The following is a 26,636-nucleotide window of genomic DNA, read 5'->3' as shown; positions in this document are numbered from 1 at the left end:
GTGTGTCTTGTAAAACACCGAAAACATTCTTCTTACCTTGTCTCTTTTCTGGCCGCTAAATGTACAGCACAAGGCAAAAACAATTATTTCCTATAGCCTTGGAAGGCAGCATAATTAAAGCTATGTGCGTCACATCCGTTGTAAACAAGACACTAAGGTGTGCTGCCCCCTGCGGCCAACTCCAGAAACACAGTGACAGAATCAAGCTACTTTAGGTATTTAAAGTTAATATTTTTATTCTGTTCAAGTGAAGTGGGACTTACAAAAACCAGATGAAGCGAAAGCAACAGATCTTCCTCACAAAGGACACGTTGACTTCCAAACGCAGGTGTAACCCATAACATTTATCATGGCTGCATTCCATTCAGGTGCACCGGGGCATGCGGACTCAACAAAAGCACCTGAACAGAACCGAGCCATTATTAGTGTTATTCGTTACACCTGTGTTTTACTCACTGTGACACAGCTCACGCTGCAGTTTACTTCTGAAAATGAATGCATTAGCAACACGTTCACAAAACAGTTTCCTGTAAATCAATGGAGGTAATCAGCTTCCACTTAAAAAAAGGGAATTTGTGTCATACAGTACTGATGGAAAGTGACAGCAGTTCACTTTGTGTTCAAGTTGTTGTCGTAATGTTTTTTTTTTTAAATTGCATGTGTAACTAACTTGCATAAAGTTGGCTAAATGGCTGGACGTAATGCAGGAGTGCTTCCTCATTTTGGACATTTGACCAGAGCACAGGTGTAACTAATATCCATCACATAATAGCACCTGAAAGGACTCGGCCATTGTTAATGATGGTTAAACCTGTGTTTTAAGACGAACCTGCTGACTGACTGGCATGATCTGGACAGTGAATGAGTCTGCTGCACTTCAGTGTAACAACATTAAAACAATCATATATTGGTTGTGTAACTTGGATAAATACCTGTAATGTGATGTAAAACAAATATATGAAGATGCAGAATCCCTGCAAACAATAAATAAATAAAAACATTAAAAAATGGCCACAAGCAGCAGAAAACGGCGCAACAACAACACGTTAGCGCTTCATACGGATCAGTTTCTGAATCACATCCAGGAAAACAATGAGCAGCTCCACATGAAACGCTACTCAACTCTAAGCCTGTGACAAAGTGTATGAATACACCGGTCTTATGCTAACACAAGTGCTGTAGTTTGATTGAAATGGTGATTTCTGACCGGAACACGAACACCTGGTGTCATTTGGTCACCTGGTCTAAAAGATTATCATACTTTTACTTTTGGCCGCTCACAAAGCTCAGATGTGAACAGTGATGGTAACGAGTGATTAAAGGCCTCATGTTTCTACAAGCAATGCAATACAAAGCATTTGTTAACGATACGTTCACTTAATTAGCAGCTAAAGCTAAGTGAAATGTTGATTTTTTTTAACTTATGAAAGATGTGTTTAACTTAAAAGAACAACAGTTTTTCTGAGCGGAACGTTTAAGGAGTGGAGCACTTGGCTCTGTGTTATTGCTGTGTTAAACCGGGAGTGTGGGACCACCAGGTAAATCTGTGTTTCACAGCACACCTGAGGTTTTAAATCTGGTGTCTGTGGTGACGTTCCCACGCCGTGGCATCGGTAGTGATGTTTTACATCAACCACCACTGATTGGTTTACCAGGGGCGCAGGAGACCAACCACAGTGACAGAATAGACTACAACAACTAGAGCTATGGCACAAAGCATGTTGACAGTGTTTGTGTAATTACTCCCACTGCCAGAAGGGGGAGACAAAGGTTCCACACTTCAGGTTTAAATTGGTAAAACTAAGCAACAAGATCAATTAAAGAGATAAAACTAATATAACCAACGACATTTGACCGTTTCCATCATCAGTCTTCTTGTTCAAGTATGAATCCTTGTTGTTCTCCTCAGTGAAAGTAGCCTGAGATAATATTATTTGACAGGACAGACAGCTGCAGCTTCGTCAGCAGAACAAAGCTAATACACTCAGAATTCTTACGAAAAGCTGAAGGCTTAAAACAGAAAACTAAACGACAGCACACTGCTAACGAGACAAGATGAATGATCTCAAACTGAGAGATTTCAGCTCATAAACGTCCAACACTTCTGATCTGTGTTCAAAGACCATCTGGTCTTTTCTGTGTATGTCATGTCTTTGTGCAAAACAAATGAGATTATTACTGATTAGACAGAGAGCAGGAGATCGATTCAACACCGTGAACTTATTCACACTGTCTGCTTCATGAAGGCAAAAAGACTCACTGTGCAAATCCTGTATGAAACTCACAGATTTGAGGCTCTTCCAGTCAACGGACAGAACGTGAATTTAAACATTTGCAGCATGAAGCTTCACAGCCTGCAGCTGCAGCAACAAAAACACATCACTGGCAACAGTATTTACATCATTTTCAAGCTTTTTTCTATAAGTAGCTTAAGCTGGCAGCAACTGCAACACGTCCTTTAGAGGCTGCAGCGGAATAATTTCAGCTGGGTGAAAAGATGTCAGCTCCAACGAACGTCCCACATCCTGCAGGAGAGGCGACACTTTGGCCCCTTTCATTAACTGTGCTGTAAACGTGAATGGAGAATGGACCGAATCCGGCCTCAGATCAGTGATCACACCAACCGAACAGTGAACTCTGCTCTACTCGTCTGAACAGGAAGCAGTTTGTACAGCATCGCCTCACGTCAGGAGGACGTCGACCAGCAGGTCAGAGCAGCGGAGGATGATAGAGGCTCTTCCCACGGTGGCTCTAAGTGCTTCTGTAACGACCCCCCACATCCCCGATTCTCTCCTCAGAAGTCCATCCCTTCATCACTTTCACACCAGTCTGACGGAGCGTCGGTGCCGAAGTAACGATCCCCAAAATTACCTTTAGAAACAAACAAAAAGACGAATGAGAATAAGACAGGAGGAAGTCATCAGTGTTCTAACGTGACTTTAATTCTAATTAATTGGTAAGATTTGAAACCAGATGTGGCTCGTTCCACACCTGGATCACACCTGTGCTGCGACTTTAAACCCACAAGGATCAGGAACGAACCGCTGCACCAGCTCGCCGACGGCTTTCTGTTCAGGGTGCTGCCCTCGTTAATATCAGGCCAGAGCAGCTGATGCATCATTTATTGACGAGGAAACGTCAGTGTGTGTGTAATTATGCTACTGGAATACTCAGAGAGTGTGGAAATATTATATCTGGACTTTTGTTTCACATCAGACACGCTATTAATCATTCTGGACAGAATGCAAACATCTGTGAGATCATGACAACGCCTTTGAAGATGAAACCCGCTGAGTGCAATTAATGATTATTTTCACTGTCGATTCATCCGTTCATTATTTTCTTGATTGATCGATCAGTTGTTTGGTCTGTAAAATATCATAACATGGTGAAAAATGTTGATCAGTGTCTTGTTTTGTCCACAAGTCAAAGCTATTCAGTTTACTGTCACAGAGAAAAGTAGAAAATATTTACATTTTTGACATTTTGTTCTCAAAAAACAAAGCAAAACAAACCCTGATTAATCGATTATCAAAATAGTTGGTGATTAATAGCAACTAATCAATGAATCGGTGCAGCTCTAGTACAAAAATAGTGTTTGTTTCTTTGTGAGTTTTCATAGTAAGGAAACATCCGTTACTGTGTGACGTTCGAGTGTCCCAGCATGTGCAGAACCGACGCACAGGACCCTGAAACTGAAGCAGCTGAATGGAACTCAGCCATGATTAATCTCATCTGTGCTTTTCCTCCGCTGAGCTGTCGAAACGTCTCTGTGTTAACGGCTTATTGTCACCGAATTAAACTACATCAGAAGCTGCACCTGCGGCCACATTTTCCACCACTGAGGTCGAAGCAGGCGTTTCCGCTCAGCTGCGACGTCATCACATTTCTGGAAGCGCAGCAGCGGTTTCTATTTCCTTCATCCTTCTTTCCTGTGATTCAGTGTTGCCTTATTTAATACGTCTACTGCCGGATCCATAAATCACATCTCCTTGTCTTCCACTGCCTGCCAATAAAAGTTTAGGATTCATAAAGTTTTGGCTCTCGCATATGAAATCGAGCCCCTGAGCTCTAACAGCATTGCGAGGTCAGTTAGGTCCTCTTATTAAGGACTCTGAGGTGATGGTGCGTTTACTGTTCTTGCACACTGCAACACTACAAATGCAGGTGAGGAGGGGAAGAAAGCTCCTCACCGATGCCTGGTATGATGTGGAACTGGTCGTTGACCTCCTTGTCCACGGCCGTGGTGATGATGCGGACTTTAGGGAAGGCGTACGCCACTGAGTGCACGCCCATCTCCGCCATGAGCAGCGACAACAGGAAGATCTTATCCTCTGCTACGTCGTGGTCCTTCAGAGGAGAAAGGGGACAAAACGCTCTTTAACGACGTCATGCGCCGGTCTCCCTCCAATCATCTTCACAGGGAGCAGACCTACCAGCAGCACTCTGACAGCCATGAGAGCAGCAGCGCCGGTGGACACGGTGCTGTCCATCAGGATGACGTAGTCCTCACTGATGTCTTTGGGCAGACGGAGGTAGTGGAGCTAAAGGAAAGAGACGAAACAGCGCACAACATTATATTTTCACGATATTATGAGCCTCAATCATTAAAACGCTGCAAGAAAGATCAAACGATACTATAACATACAAAAGATTATACTGACAAAGCTACGTTCTGTCAGTTGTGTCAAAGCTATTTTATGCTGGAAGAAGAAAAAGCTGTGATGTTCGACACCCTCGTACCTCTGGTTCACCTGTGTCGTGGTTGGTCTGGATGAGGATCTTTCCCAGTCTGATGTCTTTGCACACGGCCATCAGAGCCTGCTCCATGGTCTCTCCGGCTCTCAGGATGGAAACACCTGTGATCTGCAGAAACACACACCGTGGTTTCACTTACCCGGATCTGAGAGAACTGATGAACATCCTACATACAACATACACTCACCGGCCACTTTATTAGCACATTATTTACCACACCGCGTGCCCCTCCTGTCAGCTAAGAACAGGAAACTGAGGCTACAATTCTCACAGGCTCACCAAAATTGGACAATAAAAGATTGGAAAAACGTTGCCTGGTCTGATGAGTCTCGATTTCTGCTGCGACATTCAGATGGTAGGGTCAGAATTTGGCGTCAACAACATGAAAGCATGGATCCATCCTGCCTTGTATCAACGGTTCAGACTGGTGGTGGTGGTGTAATGGTGTGGGGGATATTTTCTTGGCACACTTTGGGCCCCTTAGTACCAATTGAGCATCGTTTCAATGCCACAGCCTACCTGAGTGTTGTTGCTGACTGTGTCCATCCCTTTATGACCACAGTGTACCCATCTTCTGATGGCTGCTTCCAGCAGGATAATGCACCATGTCATAAAGCTGGAATCATCTCAGACTGGTTTCTTGAAACTGTACTCAAACGGCCTCCACATTAACCAGATATCAATCCAACAGAGCACCTTTGGGATGTGGTGGGACGGGAGATTCGCATCATGGACGTGCAGCCGACAAATCGCCAGCAACTGCGTGATGCTATCATGTCAATATGGACCGAACTCTCTGAGGAATGTTTCCAGTACCTTGTTGCCACAAAGGATTAAGGCAGTTCTGAAGGCAAAAGGGGGTCCAACCCGGTACTAGCAAGGTGTGCCTAATAAAGTGGCCAGTGAGTGTACATTAATAAATACTAAACATGGACTTGAGCTCGGTGACCACAAAGACAATTTAACGGAACAGAAGCACGAAGGCAGACTTACTCTTTTCCCGCTCAGCCTCTTGCCGTCGTAGACGCCACCCTGAGGTGTTTCCACGGACACCGGCTGCAGAGGACGAAGAGGAAACAAAGAATCGTCAGCTCGCCCCTTCAACAATCATACAGCGGAACACTAAATCATGGAGAATATTCTGTATAACACACCGGTCACTCCAATGAGATTCAACTTTAAAAGATGAAGCAGCGGGTCAGTTAATAATAATCACACCAACGCCAACACAAAACTCACCTTGAGAGGCAGGAAGGAGAGAGCGTGCTCGATCAGAAGCCTCATTAATCTCTTGGAGTAGAAGATAAACTCATCTCTGTTGGTCTCCTTGTTCCTACACGAACACACAGAGGTCAGAAGCAAAGAGGGTGAAACAGACAGAAAATCCTGGTTTGACCCACAGAGGCAGGATCCCTTTGATATTTAATGTCTGTCCACCCCTGGACGTCCCCGGACCTTTGAGCGCCAATGTTCTGACCTGATGATGGTGTGCATGCCGCGGACCTGCGGCGTGCTCTCCATCACGCTGAGGGTTTTGGGTAAAGGTTGCCCCTGGTGGGCCGAGGCCAGAGCCGATCTGTGAAAGTCAAACATACACAAACACGCGGAGTCAGCGGAGTGACATGCAGGATCTGGAACGATGAAGTAACAGACTGCTGCAGCACGTTCCTATGAGTGAATGTTATCCTCGTTCTGTGGGTTAAATAATCGCCTCATCTTGAGTTTCTGAAGATCAGTGTTATAGTTTGATCGATAAAGCTGCCTATATGCTTCTTTAAATTAGACCTTTTAGGATTTTTGGGGGGTGAAATCCAATTTTATATTCATCAGGGTGGTAAAGCTGCTGAAAAAGCATTTAGGTGATCAAGCGACCTACTGACAGCAGGGATGCACGATCCTGGATCTTTGTCATTCTGGCTGAAGGCTGATGCAGATACATGCTCGTATGTTGTTTCATGCAGTTGCAGAGAACATAAAGTCTCTCCTGTGGTGGAATGAACACATTATTATGCTCCTCTTATAGTGACGGCCGACTGGAAAATAAAAGACGATGTGTTTCATTCACTGGGCAGAATAAGAAAACTGCAGCTGACGGGTTCGTTTCGCTGCTGCCTGTTTCTCTTTGTTCTTCGTAGCTCTGTCGTAATGATCGAGACGACGGCTGTTTAGATGCTCAGTTAAATTTGTACTCCTCCTCACATGACCGACACTGACCAATCAAAGCAAAAAGCAGCTTTGTTCTCCATTCTGGACACTTCAGAAAACCTCCCCGCCGCACATAACATAGAAATAAAACATAACATAGTAATGTTCATTATGGGTATTATTTCATTTTAAAGCCTTTACCAGCCAATACGATGACGTGCTCATATCATCGTGCATCCCTGAAGCTACAGCTAATAAAAAATGTTTAGATTTAGGTTTAGTTTAGATTCAGCAACTTTTTAAGACATAAAGTCCAACCACACCTGTGCAGGAGCAGGTACAGCCTGCCGCCATTCAAGTTTCAATTCTTCGAAATGCTACCGAGTAATCAAATGAAAGCTGACATCTGTCGCGTGTATATTAATCAAATGATAATCATCCTAAAACGTGACCCAATCAGCTGACAGGTGAGCTGAACTGGCCTGCAGTGTACAGAGAGCCTTCATCACTAAATAAACCACCTCTTCCTCCTGATTCAGCTGCTCTGTTCTGATGTGTCCATTCATTTTTTCACAAAGCTTATAAATACACGAGAGCAGGAAGACGGCTGGTGTCCCACTTCTGGGGACCTGCATGGAAAGCACCAGGGAGCTACGACGCAGGAAGCAACCAGCCACCAGCCACCATTCATCAAACTGCAGATATTTAAATGGCTGGTGCTCACTGCGTCCAGCACGTTTCTCCTGACAGACATGCTGGCTGCTTGCTACATGAAGCAGGTGTTTACAAAGGGGCTGGTTTCACAAAGATAGACAACATCGGACAACGTTGTAGTTAAACTATAAATTGATTTGAATTGTTTTCTTATTTACCAGCAGGTGGCGCTCACTGCGTTACAATTAAGTCAGCATCTTTGTGCAACTGCCCCCAGACTGTAGGTTAGACAAGCTGCTGCGATCTAAAAGCAAGATGAACGACGGAATGAACTGTTTGATTTTTGAGGTAACGTCCAACACAAGCAAGGCTTCACCTGCGAGGTTACTTTTCTGTCACTGTCACTCCTTATGGGGGGGGCATTACTGGGCGTTCTGTGCTGTTGTTGCCAGGCTTAAGCCAATAAAATGCCAAACAAGAAATGCAATTCAGAAAATTAGCACATGTAGCGAATACACCTGCATATAATGAGCGATGAAAGCGTTTGCTCCATGCTCTGCCCCCCCACCTAACACAAATACAGCATGCTTTGCTTGCTTTGAACTGATGAGTTTGATGCTTTTCTGCCGAAACTAATCAAATTCTGGCCATGAAAAGCATCAGTGAGACCAAACTAGTCACTCAGTTAAATAAGCACAGCCTGTTTTAAACAAGTTAAAACAAGTCGTTTTACAAAAACACTGAACGAGGATGCACACGTGAGCTCACATATCCCAGCGGAGCTTCCTCTGAAGAAGGTGACGGGTTTTCATTTGTTGAGATTAAGCGATAAAACGTGACGAGGAAGGAACAAAAATACAGGAAGAAAAAGACACAAAGGACAAGAGGAGAAAGAAATAGAAAGGAGGAAAGAAGAGAAAGAAGAGTATTAGTGCAGTGGAAAACACGACATCACTGCTGTGCAACACTGAACAAATACTTCTTAGTTAGAGCCGAAGAGCAGCGAGATCGATTCAGTTTGACTTAAAGTGGGTTCCTGTTCTGTGACTCAATTCATTCACGCTCCAAGCAGGCCTGTTTCCATCAGTCGTTACAGCCCAGGTGGGTTCACTGCAGAGGCGAACAGAGAGCGAACTGAGAGCGGCCGCTATTACTGTACATTTAACAAGCCCACCAGAGTATTGATTTCTTCATGTGGACTCAGGTATTTCTAAACTGCTCGTGCTGAGGTGCGTGTCCGGTAGGCATCAGCAGCTTTTTTCCCAAGTCCCACGCTGCACGTTTCACCTGTCAGCACATGTGAGTGTTTACCTCAGGTGTTTGTAGCTTTGCTGAGCGCGCTGTTACTGCTCTGCAGGAGAATGACACACTGCCGCAGCAGCTGACCTTTGCTTCAAGAGGTCATTTTTAAAAAGTAAATGATGTCTAAATGTGCTTAAAAGTATCTCTTCTTGACCTGAGGACAAAACACGAGTGAATTAGCATTAGCTTTTGTTCTGGCTGTAGGCTGGTGTGATCAAATGATCATGGCCTGAGGGAGGTATCTAGCTCTTTAGCTGCTAGTTGCTAACTGTTAGCAGTTTGGTGCTGGGCAGGAGGTGTACGTCAGTTTATCAGAAAACTGCTGCAAGCTGCTCTCAGTAAGGATGATGAGGCTTTTTTTTAATGAGTAAAAGTCTGAAGGTGAACTGTGTTTTCACAGTGACATCCAGCATTTCCACTGCAGAAGAGACAGAATGAAATCACATCAGAATGAAAGACATCCTGAGCAAAAAGCAAAGTGCCTGCAGAGCCCATCCAGCCAGAGAGACTGAATGACTGATTTGTTCATCTGTAAAACAAACAAGACAAATATTCATTTTGTCCTTGTTTTCAAATGAAGTTTGGTTGAAAACAGTGTGAAAGCAGGAAGGGGGAGGAAGAGGAGGAGAGAGAGGATGTAATAATAATAATAAAAAAAAAGCAACAGTCATACCTCACAGTGATCTCACGCTGGAATGGTTACACAGAATTCAGCCAGGCAAGGAGAGCCGTGCACGCACACACACGTGTATGTGTGTGTGTGCAGACAGTGAGACACATAAGGAGAAAACATGAGATAAGCCAACCTGCAACATAAAACCTCTGACACAAAGACAAACATTTAAAGCAAAATAAATGTTTGCTAAAATGTAGGATTAAGGACATCACACCTTTGAAATATGAATGTAGAGCTGAGCAATGTTAGCTTGAACTGATCTTCTGTTTAAATATCTGTGCCTTGTTTATGGTTTGGACCAACAGTTTGCTGCTGTGCTCTGTGAGACTGTACTCGCTCATCTATGAAGCAGATGTTGATGTGTACTGGACAGGTGAAAACTTTGACCTGCTGGTGAGTGAGAGGAGATTATTACCACTTCCTCATCACCGTGTGGATGAAAATACGGCCAAAACAGGACAGGATCATGCTAACCTGTGTGTGTGTGTCCACTGATCTCTATGTTCTGTGTGTTCTTCTGGTGGTCATGAATGGAAATGTTGAGGGCGGAACAGATCATAGTTTGGTGCAGGTCATAAAGCGGCTGACGGTACAGTGAGGTGAGGAAAGATGGACGCCTCTGCTGGCTTCAGGGGGTCATTAACCTCAGGTACCTAAACCTCTGCCTCAGGTTCAGCGGGGTATAGAGGGGAAATAAGGGGATGCCGGTACCAGGGAAGTCTTTTTGATTGACTGAGAATTAAATCTTTAGTTGGTTTTCAGTGTCATTTTATCATTTTGAAGGATAACTATAGCTCACTGTGCTCGACTTCCTCCTGAATCGTGAACCTAATAGGACAGGAAGTTCAGCAGACAGTAAAAGACAAATGGTTTCATCCAGTTTTTCACCTGCAGAAAACAGCAGGAAAGGCTGAGCTTCAATTAGCTTGTTGAACCAGCAGAGGGGGGAAGAGAAAACATGAGGTTTAACAAAGTGCTCAACGGAGGCTGCATTCATCTCGTGCAGTGTTTAAGACTCTGTCTAATACTAGAAAATACCAGTTAGCCCAGCTTTAAAGGTAAAAACTAGCCGAGAGCACAGGATCACCGACGTTTCGAAGCCTTATCCAAAACCCTGGTTAATGTAACTACTTTGTAATGACAGAAGAAGTAACTGGTTGCTTTAATGTTGGACCTGCTCTCTCCACCAGCTCTGCAGAGACTAACAGCAGCGGTAAGTGTCATCACAGACATTTAAGTGGATTTAATTGATACACTGCCAGTCAAACACTGAAATAAAACTACACATTTTCCTAATAGGACTGATAGAGGGATGCAAACGACTCATGATGTGATGAGAATGGTTTTCAGTTAGAAAATCAAATACTGAGGTGAAACACCGACCGGTTTTCTGGTGCATGTTAGAGCTCAGTCTTGTGTTTGTATTACATATTCCTATATGAGCTTTACATCTACAGGCAACACATGCAAACCAACAGACTGACCCTCGGAAGAGGTTCGTCTACAAAGCACCACAGGTCGTATTCACACTTTCTCACACCTCCAAACAGCCGGTGCCTTTTCTAGCTTGAAGTTAATAGAGGAGAGCTGCCAGGAAGACTTTTGAACTTTTGGAAACTCTTAGAAGAGCACATGTTCCAAGTTGTAATGGTGCAACAGGTTATTATGACATCAGCAGATTTAGCAGCCAAGCGTGTAGCAGTGGTGATTATTTTGACTGCTATGAAGCCCACTGGCTGTTATGGAGGTCATACTGGTCTAGAAAATATACAGTTATTTTCAGAACATGCAGCTGAGGAAGCACTTTTCTGCTGTTTTATGACAATGACAGCTGGAGAGAGACAGGAAAGAGAGAGGAGGTGACAAGCTGCAAAGGTAATAACTACAGATAAATACTCGGGTACATAACGAAGCTAAACGTGAAGCTGAAGCAGTCAAATCTGTTCACAAGCAGTAAGAAGCGGAGGAATCCTCACCTTCTCCAGCTGACTGTGAACGTGCTGCACGATCAGATCCAGAGCTACAAAGTTTTCTCCACCTGTAAAAAAAGTTTAAGACCCAAACGAGAAGAATTTACTGCTGATCTTTAACTGAAGCTGCCACCTTTACTTTTAAATCTAAACATTTTTTCACACATCTTGGCCTGAACAGCAGAATTAAGGATGCAAAGAAGCTCCAACTACAGCACACTGGTAGAAGCCCAGTAGCACCAGTATGAAGCAGCATGGAAAGCGTAGCCATACTGGTATAGTTACTTTAATAAAGCGCATCTCCACTGACCTCTGGGCACCACGATGTCAGCAGACTGCACCGTGGGCTCGATGTACTGCTCAAACGCCGGCTTCACGAACTTATTGTACTGTTTGATGATACCGCTGATGTCCCGTCCTCGCTGCGAGATGTCCCTCTTCAGCCTCCGTATCAGGCGGATGTCAGAATCTGTGTCCACGAACACCTTCATGTCCAGCAGCTGGCAGCCAGGAAGGTGAGAATAATTAATCTGTGATTTTCTTCTCTTTACACACGAAGTGTACACACGAAGCAAAAAACATCTAAAAATCCAGAACGCCATGAAGCAGCTGTGATCACTGATTTAAACACGTTGGTTTAATTCTACTACGGCTGCAGGAAGTGATTGTTTCATGATTATTATCAAACTATCTGCCAATGAGTTTATGATTGTTCAGCCAATAAAAAGTCCCATGTCTATTAATGATATTCATAATTTCCCACAGTTGGAGATTAATTATTCAAACTGTTTTGTGCTACCAACTGTCCAAATTCCAGATATTTAGCTTTCAGGGGAAAAAGCTTTTTTTTTTAATTATTATTGCAGAAGCTGCAATCTAATCAAAACAACTTTTGGTGATTAATTTTCTGCTGATTGACTGTTTGAGCTCTGAACCCCGGAACATGAATTATGTGTACGGTAAAAAACGGCAACAATAAAAACTGGAACAAATGGCAGACAGAAACAAAGACAAACTGCAGGCTTCACGTCTCCGTATTGTCAAACGAGACAAAGATGGACGGTGTCGCTTTGCTGCACGTTAACAGACAGTGGAAAAAGTCCTTTTGGGCTGCTTCTATGATTCGTCATTTCGACAGCTGAATTGTGACGCCGGGGTCAGGACATGTCGAGGACACACCAGTTATCGTGGCTGTGAGTAATTCTGCCATGATCTGTCCAGTAAGCTCCATTAAACTGAACCTCAACTCAGCAAAACCAGGAAAAATCAATGTGGCAGCTTCACAACAGAGCAGGAACAACAAAGAGGCTCAACAGAAGAACTATTGATGACTACTGAAAGAAGAAGAAGTTTGTGAGTGATTTAGACGAGGATGACGGGGGGGCTGCAGGTATAACTCAGATGGACAACCAGCCAGTGGATTGTGTCTGCTGTAAATCTGACCAACCCAAAGACGACATGCGGCTGGATAAGCACGGCTGTCAGCCTGCAGGTCCTGAACGAGGAGCAGATTGTCCCCAAAGGTCAGAGAGCAAGGCTGGGGCTGCAGAGCTCGCTTTCTTTTGACCAAAAAACTAAAATTAAGCCTTTGACAGTTCTAGTTGAAGCTCTGTTTAACACAGGAAATCCATGGAAATTAACATGAATTTATGGGAAATAACAGGAATAAAATAGAAACACAGGGGTTATTTGCTCAGGCTGTATTTACCAAGTCATATGCAGATAAACAAACCTTATATCATATCATAGGAAGACAAAACTGATCCCTCCTATAGAAATTATATATATATATAAAATCCCTTATCAGCCTCTACAAACCTGTGCGAGCCTCTGGCAACCATAAAATACAATATGTGATATATACCAGTGAGTGTCTGCCAAAGTAATTTCTTGAAAAGGTCAGATAAACATGAAATGTGATATTTGTAAATGGACAAATGTTCAATGCAAGAAATAATATTAAATTGAGCTTAAATTGAGCTTTTCTTTCTGGGAAATTACTGTTTATTTTAACATCACATTATACATTTCTTTCCAGAAACTACAATGTGCTGAAATGTTTTTTTTCCATTGGTCCAGTTCAAGTAATGTATTTACTTCAGACAGATCCACCGACACACAAACTGAGGGTGAATACATGATATTTGAAATGCAGGTCTTGGAGGATGCAGCATTGGGAAGAATCAATGTGCATGAATAGAGTCATTTTAATGGAGTTTTTTTCATCAAACCAATGTTATTCATGTCTGCATCATGAACAGATGGGAATGCCTTCTTTTTGGCTTGTCCAGAGAATTTAAAGGGTAATGCTGCAGATTTTTAACATTAAAGGTTAGTCAAAACATCAGAGAGTATTACACAGCAGAAAACAGTCTCACAACATCTTCTGTGGCTCTGGAGCGAGCTTTCTTTGAGAAAATAACCCAGAAGGTCATCATTTACGTCGGCTTGGTCTTGGAGACAGACCAAATAATGAACAGAGGCCCGCGTTATAAACTGAGGATGTGAAAAAGATGAGTGTGGAAGATGTGGCTGTTTTGCAGGCAGGAAGGGTCAATTTAAAAAAAAAGATGCTATTTAGTTGCATTATGGGAAACGTAGGATCCAATGGTTTTGGTTCTTGACTAGCACAAAGGTACAAAAGTGAGGATATCTGGGCCTCTGTTGCTTAAATTTAGACTTTTTTTGAATCTATTTCTTTTCTTTTATTGTTTTTAAACCTGTCTCTGGTGAGTCCCCCAGATTTATGGAAGTACAATACTAAATCCCCCCCGAGTGCCCCTTCAGATACCTGAAATGAATCAAGCTACTTCATTACACTGAAATCCAATTCTGCCACGAAGCAGCGCTACTTACACGCAAGACTGTCCATAACGGTCAATATTAAAGGGAAAGTATAATAAAATCTGCAATGGGTCACAATAATCTTCTCACAGTACATGTATATGGTCGTATCACAGAGCTCTAGCATCACGTCTATGTGCAGCATCTCGGTTTCTCAAACCCAACGTCTCCATTAGCATATCAGATCTGCAGCTATAATTGATTTCAATTACAAGAACGGACACAAAACACAATTAATCACTGCGGACAATGGCTGTTATTAACTGAATCAGAGGGTAATCAACTACACAGGCGGGTCTCAGGGGAGGCTGCAGGCCTTATCGCCATGGTCCAGCTCACACACACACACACACACACACACACAGGTTGAAGAGACGATGTGTAGCAGCAGTACGACCGCTCTGCATTAATTTCCCCTCGTAAACCAGTTCTCCTCCTCACATGCACACAAACATGAGTAGTGTAAATACCAGCTGAATATATTTCTTTAAACCTAGTTTTTAGCTTTGGCATCTTTTACGTGCAAAAATATTTAAAAAGCATATAACTATTCAGTGGATCTCCAAAAATGTAATTACCCATAAACCCATATAAATACGCATATAATGTAATCATCTAAGGGCAACAGTATTAGTATTAAACAGAGATTGTGTTTTATAATAATACTGAATAAAAAACTAAATGGATAAACATAAGTTTATACTCAGGTGTGGCACAGAGAACAAAGAATAAAAAGGGAAGGTAGGAAAACAAAGTAGAACAAATAGATGGTAGAAGGATGTGTACATTATACATAAGAGTATAAAAAAAACTTTCTATAGCACAGATTTGAGGAGTCTGTGCAATAAAGGTTTAAAAGTATTAAAAAAAAAAAAATCCCAGGCTTTAGTGTCAGCCAGCTGCCAGTCAGTGCTGCATTCACTGCCTACTGTTCGTTTTAATGGAGCACTTGGTGTGTGAAAAAGTTCAGACATGTAGGAGTTAAAAACAATAAGACCTTCTTACCTTCAGCAGCTCCTTGTTGGCAAAGGCCAGGATGCCTTCAAAAATGACAACATTTGCCCCGTACACCGTTTTCTGTTAAGAGGAACAAATTAAAAAGGATTGACTCACATTTCTTCAAGTCCATCTTAAAGCTCAGAGGCCCTGATGTGTGCTGAAGGTGTTGATGACTGCTGTAATTATTCCTCCTGTCCAAGAAGAGGTTGCTTCCTGATGCAACTCCAATATAAAAGATGGGGGTCAACTTCCATGCAAATACACGTCAAGCAGGTTTTTAGTGTGAAATTCTTTCTTTAGGTAAACTCTGTCATGAGAGGTAATAAAGCGTCTAAGTGGCAATAAAGGATAAAATATTCTAATACAATAATAAGAAGAAAATCACATTAAACACAATAAAAACCTACATGTTAAAGCTGCTAAAGCTAAACAATGAAAAGCACATTACACCTGCTGAAGTGATGATGTTCAGATTTCCTATAAAATTGCTTTAAATCAAATCAGGCTGACGTGTAGCTTTTCTAAATCAGCACACAAATACATTACAGATATATCAGTTAAACATCAGGGCGCGCACACACAACCTCAGCACACGTTCAGGTTCCTCACTTTTATCTGATACACATGATTGTGAGCCCACTTTACAACCGGGGAGAGTGAGAGTGTGTGTGTGTGTGTGTGTGTGTGTGTGTGTGTGTGTGTGTGTCTGACACAGAGATTAATCACTGTCACAATCAAAGACAAAATACTGCTGAGTACATCACAATCCCATGACCTTCCTCTGACCAGCTTCATGCTGAAGCCAATGGGCTGGACACTTTGGTATTGATTTGGAGAAAGAGAGAGAGAGAGAACGAGCGTGAAGACACAGAGACAGAGAGTGTCCACGCGAGGTTGTGTGTGAACAGCAGAAACTGAATTCTGAGGAAACAGATGAGTGTTTATCGATTTGTTCATTTCCCTCTTCTTCGCTAAGAGATGATTTAGTGGGTCTTTAACATGTTTAAGAGCGGCTGCCTGCAAGATAGAGAGAAGGTGACCTCTACAAGAAGAGGAAAACTCAACTGTGGCCTCTCCTTCATCCATAGGACTGATGGAGAAACACACACATAAACACACACACACCGTGCACAGCCTGCAGCTGCTTGGCCCTCGCAGTCCTCGGCACCCTCGGGGCCTGAGGCTTAATTACATTCACCCCCGTACAAAAGCCCATAAAATGATTTCAGAGTCAGAAGTCGTGATAGGCGATTTCCCGCGTGGTGTTGCGCCTTTCAGCCATGAAATTACATCGCAAAGAAAGAGAGAGGGGTTGTCAGAGTGTTGCACAGCCGGATTGATTCCTCACAATGCTTTTTTGGGGGGGATTTGTGCTCTTTGCTTCGGTTAATGTCCTGTACACACTTAATCCTTAATAATTAGCAAATTAGCTGCGTCTCAATTGGCATCGGCTCGAATGAGGAACACATCCCTGGAGGGGTTCAGTGATTTGCAGCCGCAATTATAACTTTATCCTGTAAATGGCAAAAAAAAGGAGAGAAAATGTAGTTAAGTGCTTTTATTTTAGTGAAGAGTTTGGTCCCAGAGCTTTAACTGCAGTAGAAATATTTCATCAATACAGATGATCAGATGCCCCAACTGATAAAGAATCTGCAACAATGCTGTTATTTTTCATAAAGATCCCCTCCAGACATGTTTTAAAATACATACAATAATAATTTGTGTCTATGTTTTTTAAACTTTTTTCACCTCGACTCCTCTCCACATCACAGCTGTCTAAGCTGCATCTTTGACCGTGATTGGCTGAGAACTGGTTGTGATGTCACGATACCCTGCTCGTACACACGCGTCTTCCAGCGAGAATTAACGTGAGCCCAGAGAAACGATGAATCTGAGAGCTAGAGTCAAGAGATTATTCTGCACGGTGAAGCTCAAACATCCCTGTGATTTAACAAAAAGGAAAACACATTTGAGTGCAGGAAGACTTCATTTATATGTTCATTTAGATTTTTTTTGTCTTCACAGTTAGAAAGCTGAATATTTGTACCTTCGAAACCTTCAAATCCTGTATGAACAAAAAATCTCATGTGTGACCAAATCAGAAAAGCAACTCTATCAATAAGCTCATGCAGACGTTTGCAGTGAAACTTAAGCAAACACATACTGTCAACTGTGCTGAAAGAGCTGAAGGTGAGTGAAACTCATGAGGGTGAGTCGAACTCTGGATGAACAGGTTTATAAAATAATAATGTCTCATTCGCAGCACTTTGCCTGCTTGTTGGTCGTATTGCTTTTATCGCTCTATAATGTTCCTCCTGGTCACAGCATGTTTACAATCGTCTTTGATGTTATTAATACTTCACCACAATATGTGATGTTAATCTCCTGACGGTGAACAGCAGCAGAGACTCTGTCTAGCTGTGTTTCCATTACAGTTGTTCGCAAATTAAAAGCGATATTTCTGAAATTTCGGCAAAGTTCGAATGCGACTTGCAGGTGTTTCCAACAGTGTTTTGCGAACCAGCCGAAATTCTCGCGAGATGTGTGTGCGTGCTGAGCGTCGCTAAAACTTAACACAAAGCCTTATAATTAAAAAGCACATGCTGAAGGTGAAATAAAGAAATGATCTGTTGACTTAGAGTGATCACTGATTTTAATGGCCTATTATTGATCACTTTGTTATACGCGAGGCTCCTCTGACAGCGTCGGCTCGCTCTGACAGCGTCGGCTCGCTCTGACAGCGTCGGCTCGCTCTGACAGCGTCGGCTCGCTCCGACAGCGTCAGCTCGTGCCGGCGGAGCAGCAGCAGATACAGGACTGTGAATTACTGAAGTGTCCTTTGAACATATTTTCTATCAGCAATTATGTGTAAATATTAAAGTTAATGGCGTGCACGCGTGTCTCCCACACAGCTGAGGTGCACACACTCATCACAAGTTCATCTCACGATTAATGAAAACGGAATGATTAGATTTAACAAAGTGACACAGGACGAGATCACAGCTGTCAGATTGTCTTTAACAGATCAGCCAGCGTGACAGCTGGAACAGCTGGAGTGTTTTTGTCTGTTATATCTGACTGCATGCGGCCCGAAACGGGGAGTCCGCTGACCTCGGAGACGTGTAAATGCGAAAAAAGTGTTTCCATTACACTTTTGCGATACACCTGAATATCGACACGTCTGAAGAACCACCTCATGAGAGCGTAAAAATGTTTTTGCGATATTTGAGAGGATTTTCAAAATGTAGGTGTTTCCATTACCGTTTTTTTATTGAGATATTTAGGATTTGCGCATTTCTAGGGGCAATGGAAACGCAGCTTCTGTCTGATCAGACGCGACGCCCAAACTGCAGTTACAATCAGCCAGAAACTGTCGTGCCACATTCGTCCAGGTGTACTCACAGCTTACACAGTATCAGGTAAAACAGTTCTGGAGAGACAAATCCCGTCTTTAGTGGAGTAATACAGTAAGTGAGCACAGAGCCGGAGAGAAGGTCTCACCCATTCTTTGCGTCTGCAGTGAGATGTGAAGTCGTAAACCGGGACTTTGATGCTTTTTCCTTTCTTCAGCTTCCTGAGGACGGTGACCAGCAGCTCGAAGTCGAAGGCATCGGGGTGGTCAAAGTTATACTCATTCTTGGCGGCGAGCTCCTGCTCTTCTTTATTCAACACCTGACGCACAAACACAAGGTACGATCGGGAGGTTCAGGACTGAAGTCATTCATCTTTTCATTGAATCAAACAAATTTTTAGTTATATAATAATAAATATAAGGGTGCTGGTACTAATAATTTGTTTGATGGCGGACAGATGCTGTTTGAGGATCAATGATCAATCAACATGAATTCTGAAAGCGAGCTCTGATGCTTAGAAGAAAAAAACGAAAAGAAAAAGGCTTGTTTGGACACAATGAAAAGAAAATATCTTTAAAAGTTCAATGGGCAATTAGAAAAGCTGTCATGTCTCATGTTTTGTCGAAGGTCTATGTCACCGAAAGCTGAGACAACAAAGTGTTTCCTATCGAGAGGAGTGTGCAGATGTTTTAACTTTTTCTTTTTAACATCCATTTCCCAAAAAGTTTCCTTAATCTTCATAAGAAAAAAAACATGCAGCTCCTCATGTGTTAAATTGAATTCAAAGGTGGCTCAACAGACCAGAATGAAAAGTACTTCATTCTGAATGAAAGTGCTGCTACCAAAAATGTCCTTTTCCATTCACCTTCACCACATCACTAAATATCTGCTTCTTGTCCTGCAGGACTACACGTACACTCAGTACATGCATCTTTGATTAAATCCTCTGTTAGTGGTGAAAACTGGTTATTTTAAAGTAAATAATATTAGAAATGCTTAATCCAACACTGTAAAGAATCAGAGTTGAGTTTTCCTTTAAGAACGAAGCGTCTCCATTTATTTCACTCATTAGTGTTCAACTGATAACAACAACAACAGCTTGGTTCAATCCATAGAGACATGCAGACATTAACGGCTTCTGTAGGATTCTGTGAGTAAAGCAGAGTGAAAAACAATCGACCTCAGCTCTCAGAGGAGAGAACGGTATAACTGATATGAACTATTGTGCTCGATCGCTTATCAATCATCAGCTTTTACTTATTGTGCTGATCTCAACACTAATGACCAATGAGGAGGTTTGATTTTCAATCAGTTTAATGATTAATTTCCACTGACTGGGTATTGTTTTAGAATAAAAACTGCTGAATTATTATGGAGCACTGGGCTTAAAATGCTAAACAGGTCATCCGAAATATTACTGAGCTGATTCGATAAACACAACTTACAACTGTAGTAGGTAGCTGCTTATGTACAATAATCACTACTGTTGAATATTATAAAAAGGTACAATAAGTAAAATGTAGCCAGAGTTTCAGTTTAAAACGTTGAAAAATGAATTAACATTATCAACAGAATGTGAAGAAGATCTGATGGTATCTCAAACACAGCTACGGTGATATGCTGCCCCCTATTTGTTTGGATGACCTCTGACAGGTGGTCATGTTTTACACACTGTACCTTTAATCAAGACCCTGTTTATATTTTAAATGACACTAAATGACACACTTGTACCTTGTAGAAAGAGTCCATGGAGAGCAGGACCACCCAGGGAACGTCCAGCGCTTCAATGATCTTATTGGCTACTGTGGTTTTACCAGAAGCACTTCCACCACACAGACCTTCAGGAGGAAAACAGGAAGAACCTTAACATCATTAGCAATAACGGGAAATCTGCAGGTTCAACACTTCTTTTTAAATCAAAATGATGATATTATCCCCATATATCTGTCGAACACTGAGAGCAAAAAACATTTTTAAAGCACAAAGATGCCAAACTTTACCTTGTTGCAGCTTCTCAAATGTGAGGATTTGCTGCTTTCCATTGTCTAATATGACAGTAAACTGAAAATAAAGGGGGTGTGGAGTGTTTTTTTAGACCAAGGGTGTTACCTGAAAACACCTCAGTGTCTCGACCAGACGGTTAGTTGATTAATTGTGTCCTTTATAGGACACAGAGTGCGAACAAAACCTCCTAAATATTTAAGTCGATCACAGTGTGACTGGATTCAAGCTGCAGAGTTTCCTGCATCACACTGCCAGCATTCACAAAGGCTGACATAGAGACAGTCCAGATTACTGCTGCAGGCTGATGGTGACTGACCCTGTGCGACGCTCAGGTGACTGACTGCTCTGTTAGATGACAGTGCATCCACGTATATACACAGTGCATATAGCACCGTATACCTGCAGCTGCCAGTCTCATCATATCTGCAGCAGCACTGCAATCACTCATTCATTAAGTCCTGCCACCTTAACACACACGCACAGAAACAAAAACAAGCTATTAATCGACTAATTGCATTTTTGATTAAGTCATTGATCTTTTGGTCAATATAGGATGTCAAAAATAGTGACATCATTCCTCAAAACCCAAAATAATGTCTTAAAAAGTCCAAACTCCAAAGATACTCAGCTTACTTCATTATAAAACAGTTAATCCTCACACACTGAAGAAGCTGGAACCAGAGAATGGATGGTACAGTATTTCTCACATTTGTTAGACATGTATTTTGTTGTTGATCTACTAATTGACAAATCCTTTCAGCAGTGAATAAAAATAATTAAATTAAAATAAATAGAAAATAAAAATAAGATAAAACACAATGAGACAAATCAAATGTATGTTATATTACAGATAAAATTTCTCTCTGTAACTAAATAGCACAAAAACAATGGAGGCGTAGAACTCCTTTGCTTGGTACTGCAGATGTTTCTGGTTGTGGAGTCACTGACTTCTAAATAAAAATACTGGCATCGGTACCACCAACGTAAAAAAGTTTGGGTAAAAAAAGTTTTCCCCCCTGGGTTAAAGACCATAACAGTAATCCTTCAGCGCAACAACCCTGGGAAGTCGGCCAGAGCTCGGTGCTGGCTGACAGGCAGGGAGGTGAAAAACAGGATGCAAACAGCTGTGTGTTTGCTGGTGTGTGCACGTGTGTGTGTGTGTGCAGGAGCTGAAATAGCCTACAGAGCTACTTCTGCGGTATAAACAACTCTCAATGAAGTGTTGGACTGTTTTTTGCTCAAGTGAGACCCATCAAGGTCAAAACTGCTGACTCCGGCAAACACACTGCAGCGCTCCTCATTTCTGTGTATGATTACAGCTTCAGAGAGGTGAGAAATACTGGCTCTGACTTGCAAAACGATGTGTTACAAAGAAATTAAATCCATTTATTGCGTTCCTACAGATTCAGCATCTATGACGGATTTGCAGTGAAGCCCGGCCACTGAAACGGCTTGTTGCAGCAGATAAAACTCCCTTTTCTATTAGCAGTAAAAGCAGGCTGAAGAGAGCCTCTGCTATCTGTGACGCTTCAGTGTCTTTCTGTCCTCAACTCTTTGTCCCTCCTGTTTTTGTTCATTCATCCATCTTTTCTCGCCATCCCTTCATCTTATATCCCCTCCAAGCTTCTCCTTTACGCATTGCATCCCTAATCGTTTTCCTTTTCTCAGTCTCTAATTGACCTTTAGCGCAGGTTGGGGGTTCCTCTCAGGCCATGCTCGGTCCAGTTTCCTGCAGTTACACAGTCTGGTCCTTTTTAACCGGGGGCCACATCAGCTACAGTAGAGCCGAGTGTGAAATTGTAACCAGTCACTGTGGCACATTGACAATAACCGATTGCCTACTAAAGATAATGTCCAGCTCTCCCTGCACGTATTCCCACTCATGCCAATCTGATGTGTTTAACCACGGAACATCGGCTCCGCGGATGTCACACACACACACGCACACGCACACACACACTCACGTGTGCACACACACACGCACAGTCTGTCACGGTTCATTTTACAGCTCATGGGACTCGTCCTGAGGCAGATATTTTACAGTGCTGATCAGCAAGATGGTGGCCAGAGCATCATGAACACTCAAGACAGCTGACTGGGCAGACACACACAGCTGGAGGTGTTTTACTCAAAAATGTCAGCTGCCAAAAACCGATAAGTCGATTAATTTTTTTTCTAAAGCCTTAAATTTCTGAGGAACTGCCTCATTGTGTTTATGATTTAAGACTCGGCTGTTTGTCAAAGTCACTATATGTAGAATCTGAAAAGTCCTGGCTCTGGAGTAGTGGGAGTAGACCTCTATAATCACAGGTGAAAATTCTTATTCTTTCATGGACGACTAGGATTAGCTGATACACTGATAATCAATAAGTGATACAGCAGGACAGACGTAGATGGCGGCAGCCTGATCGCTCACCGATAACAAAAGCCTCTTTGAAGGTGGTCCCTGTGACGTTGTACCAAGGTGGTCTGCCGGCGGTGTAGATGGTCCGTTTGTTGGTCCTCAGCAGAGGGGGCTCGGTCTTAGACTGGCTTGTGGTCCGCTTTTGTGGCGATAAAGACGGGGTCAAAGGGCATCGGGGGATCCGGTTTCGGAGGCCATCCAAAGAATCATCTCCACTCCCGCTGGAGTTAAAGACGGGAAGACGACACATGTTAAGATCAGGAAGCAGCACACTGACCCTTTCTACAGGTTCAGCTCACTGGTCTCTTTTCTCGCATTATAAAACGTATAAACTGAGTCCGATGTTCTAAGACAGAACAGCTTTGATTGGTCAGGACGTTTATAACAGGCAGGGCTTGATCTGAGGAACCAGAGTGGGCGCTGTGAACAAAATGAGTGAGCATCGTGCCTGATCAAATTTAACTGTAGAAGCCAAAACAGTGACTGAAATACACCAAACAAATGGAGCCCTAATTGAAATATACAGTTTGGAAATTCTATAAATACGCAGCCGCCACCATCTACCTCGACTCACACACAAGCTTTTAAATGAAAAGCTAAACTGCAAAGATGATACGGAACAAATATCAGCTTCAATAAGAGAAACTCATTTTGTGGCTTTACTGCAGAATGGATGTGACTGAGTACCTGTGACTGGCATGTTTGCCAGTTTATTATATTCACTGCACATGCTGGTTGCCATCAGAGATGCCTTGTAAGCTCATAGCTGGCCCCATGCTGCTGCTCCAATAAAGGCATTTAATTCTGTATTATCTGCAGGTTCCACAAAGTTAGACTGTTTTTACAATCAAACGGCTACTTTTTACTGTAAGACCTCAAAAATGACTTCAGCAACACTTCTAACGTTTTAAAAACTTGCCAAAAAATGTGATCATTTTAGGCGTTCATTTTTAGACATATGTGGCCCTGCAGATGGTCTGTGCCTCAGTGAGATGAGAGGGAATCGCTGTACTCTAACTTCTCTCTCTGAGCTCTTCTCTCCACTGTGAGGTCTCTGCTGTCGGTGTGGTTGAGGGGGAGGAAGGGGGAACTTGCCAACGCTCCCCAGGAAATCACATCGCTGCCCTGGACACAGCATGGCACAGGATGGGGCCAGCATTCACATGAGTAAGGCTGTCATCACTTGGCCGGAATCCAACTATCTCACCATCCTGACTGTCTGTGTCTCATACTCCTGTTCACTGTGAGGAAAACAGGTTGAGCGGTATCTTTAAATATGGCAGCTTAGTCTTGCCTTGCTCATCAATACACAAAAACATCTTGCATACACAAACCATAAATGTCTGCTAGTCAAGATTTAAGCTTTCATGAACAGTTTGAAACACATCCTTCTTCCCAGCAGTGTGTAGTTTTGTTGTCTTGTAATAAAACTATTTTAATTCTAAAAGTGCTGCATGGTGGTCGTGTGTGCAGCTGCAGTAGCTCAGGTCATAGAGCGGAGAAGCCGTTATATATGGCTGATGGTTCAATCCCCGGTCATCCTGTCTTCGTGTCAAAGTGTCCTCGAACAACCCCACCCTGGCCTGAACCCCAACAAAATTTCTCCTGTTGTGTGAAGGTGGCTCTGGATGAATGTAATGCAATATAAGCTTGTCTCTGGCTGATTTGTATGAGTTCCTAAAGCAATGATTATCAACGTTTCTACCTTCTTAAACTTAAATTATGTGTCTGATGCTAAAAAAAAGTCCCTGCAATAATGCTTCCGCTTCTTGATTGTATTAAAAATAAACTGCTACTTTTGAACCTCTAAATATTACATGTATGTCTATGAATGGAGCAGAGGGTCTCCCCTAGAAAAAAGGTGTGCCTTTATTAGCTAATAATGATAATGGTAATGAAAAGCTGCAAAGGAACAGATATTTGTATGAGTATGTATGTATGATCAGTCAAGCAAATATTAAACCTGATATATCTATAATAAGATTTGGTGATGAGAGAAAATGAGTTAAGGTTAGATGTAGTCTCACTCATATAACCACCTGGATTCCACTTATTTTCCTCCCATTTCACAGTAATCCTTGGGGGAAGTGTAATACAGTAATAATCATAGATGAGCTGACTGGACTTGTGTTTGTACACGTAGCTACAGGATATCCTGATTCACACAACCAGGTTTGCATGGCTGCCAGACACCTGCACATCCTCAGTGCTACGTGTTACGAATAAGCGAGTGTTAGCCATGAAGTAGCATTAGCTTGCGTTGAGATAAGAAGGCCAACAATACATTCAGTTTTCAACAGAAACAACTGACATGGTTCACTTGCTATCATTAGTCCCTTTTCATTAGAACTGTATTCGTACAAAGCAGATTGAAGGTAGTTTTAATTTATAGTTAGTGGTTGATTATCCCGAATTTACCAGGCCACACTAAAACGCTGTAAAATAGCGTTATGTCAATCATAAGCGTTGGCAAACAAGATAACGTGTATAATTCGTGAAATTTTCTCAGAAGTCTGGCGTGACGCCCTCCACAAAACAGACCGTTATAAGCGTCAGTGAAGGCAGAGGAAGGTAGCTAGTGTTAACATTAACTGGAGCTAAATTTAACATTGCACCCGACGCTCTGGCAAATAGTTCATGATTTGGCCACAACGACCCTGATGTTATAGTGTTATCTGAAATTTGCTCGTCTCTTTGTCCTCCGCTTTTGTGCACTACAGCCACGCGAACATAATGCGTGAGTGTGACTGTGGAAGCTAGCCAGCTAGCTGCGTTAGCTAGCTAACAAGAGCCGGTTTCACTGCGTTGCTCCACTACAGCGTTCCGTCTCGTGCCACAGAGATTATTCTGATATTTTTTACCTGTCGGACCTGGACATAGACCTGTCCGCTTCCATACTTTCATCTGTCTGCTGTTCGTCCGGTTGACTATCGATGCTTGCTGTTTCCATGTCGATTCTCTGCGCGGCGCGGAAACCAAACACTGGAAGCGTCATGACGTCAGGAGACGTAAACCGATGCTCTATTTATTGTAATCGGAAAAAAATGGCGCTAAATCAATAACCATTTTCTTGTTCATAATTCACAATTTTGACAAGAGTATAGAGGATAATAAAGGATGTGTTGCATTAAAATGAGATTTAAATAACTTCAGATCACCCTTTTGCGTGTTATTAGCCGAAAGAAACTCCATCAAAAACACTGTTGGTGTCAGTTTTAACATGATACCTATTCAGTTAAAACAGGCATGTCCAAACTATTCCATAAAGGGCCGTGTGGCTGCAGGTTTTCGTTCCAACCAAGGAGGAGCACACCAGGCCAGCCAATCAACATCAAGGGATCACTGAGTTATCAGCTGAAGACTGAGCTCAGCTAATTAAGCTGGTGTGCTCCTCCTTGGTTGGAACGAAAACCTGCAGCCACACGGCCCTTTATGGAATAGTTTGGACATGCCTGAGTTAAAACAATGACAAACACCTTTATTTCACAGACCAGCGTAACAAACGACAGCTGGTTGAGATTGATCAA

At 42.5% G+C, this 26,636-nt stretch overlaps 1 protein-coding gene across 1 annotated transcript; it reads right to left on the bottom strand.

Annotated features, from left to right (window-relative positions):
- Window positions 1-230: 230 nt before the first annotated feature.
- Window positions 231-26,067, bottom strand: si:ch211-243j20.2 (uridine-cytidine kinase-like 1). The gene is made up of 15 exons (XM_041958181.1): window positions 25,971-26,067; window positions 23,122-23,330; window positions 20,433-20,539; window positions 18,850-19,020; window positions 15,355-15,426; window positions 11,816-12,005; window positions 11,512-11,573; window positions 9,533-9,549; window positions 6,236-6,334; window positions 5,998-6,091; window positions 5,752-5,814; window positions 4,744-4,866; window positions 4,437-4,544; window positions 4,194-4,350; window positions 231-2,871 (listed from the first exon to the last, which is right to left on the bottom strand). The coding sequence occupies exons 1-15, from the start codon at window positions 26,057-26,059 to the stop codon at window positions 2,795-2,797; spliced, it is 1,638 nt and encodes a 545-aa protein (XP_041814115.1). The 5' UTR covers window positions 26,060-26,067; the 3' UTR covers window positions 231-2,794.
- Window positions 26,068-26,636: the final 569 nt, after the last annotated feature.

The sequence above is a fragment of the Chelmon rostratus genome, chromosome 18 (assembly GCF_017976325.1).
Source record: "Chelmon rostratus isolate fCheRos1 chromosome 18, fCheRos1.pri, whole genome shotgun sequence".
In the NCBI taxonomy this organism is placed as follows: Eukaryota; Metazoa; Chordata; class Actinopteri; order Chaetodontiformes; family Chaetodontidae; genus Chelmon; species Chelmon rostratus.
Note: the sequence above shows the minus strand (reverse complement) of the source record. Positions and strands in the feature narration are given on the sequence as shown.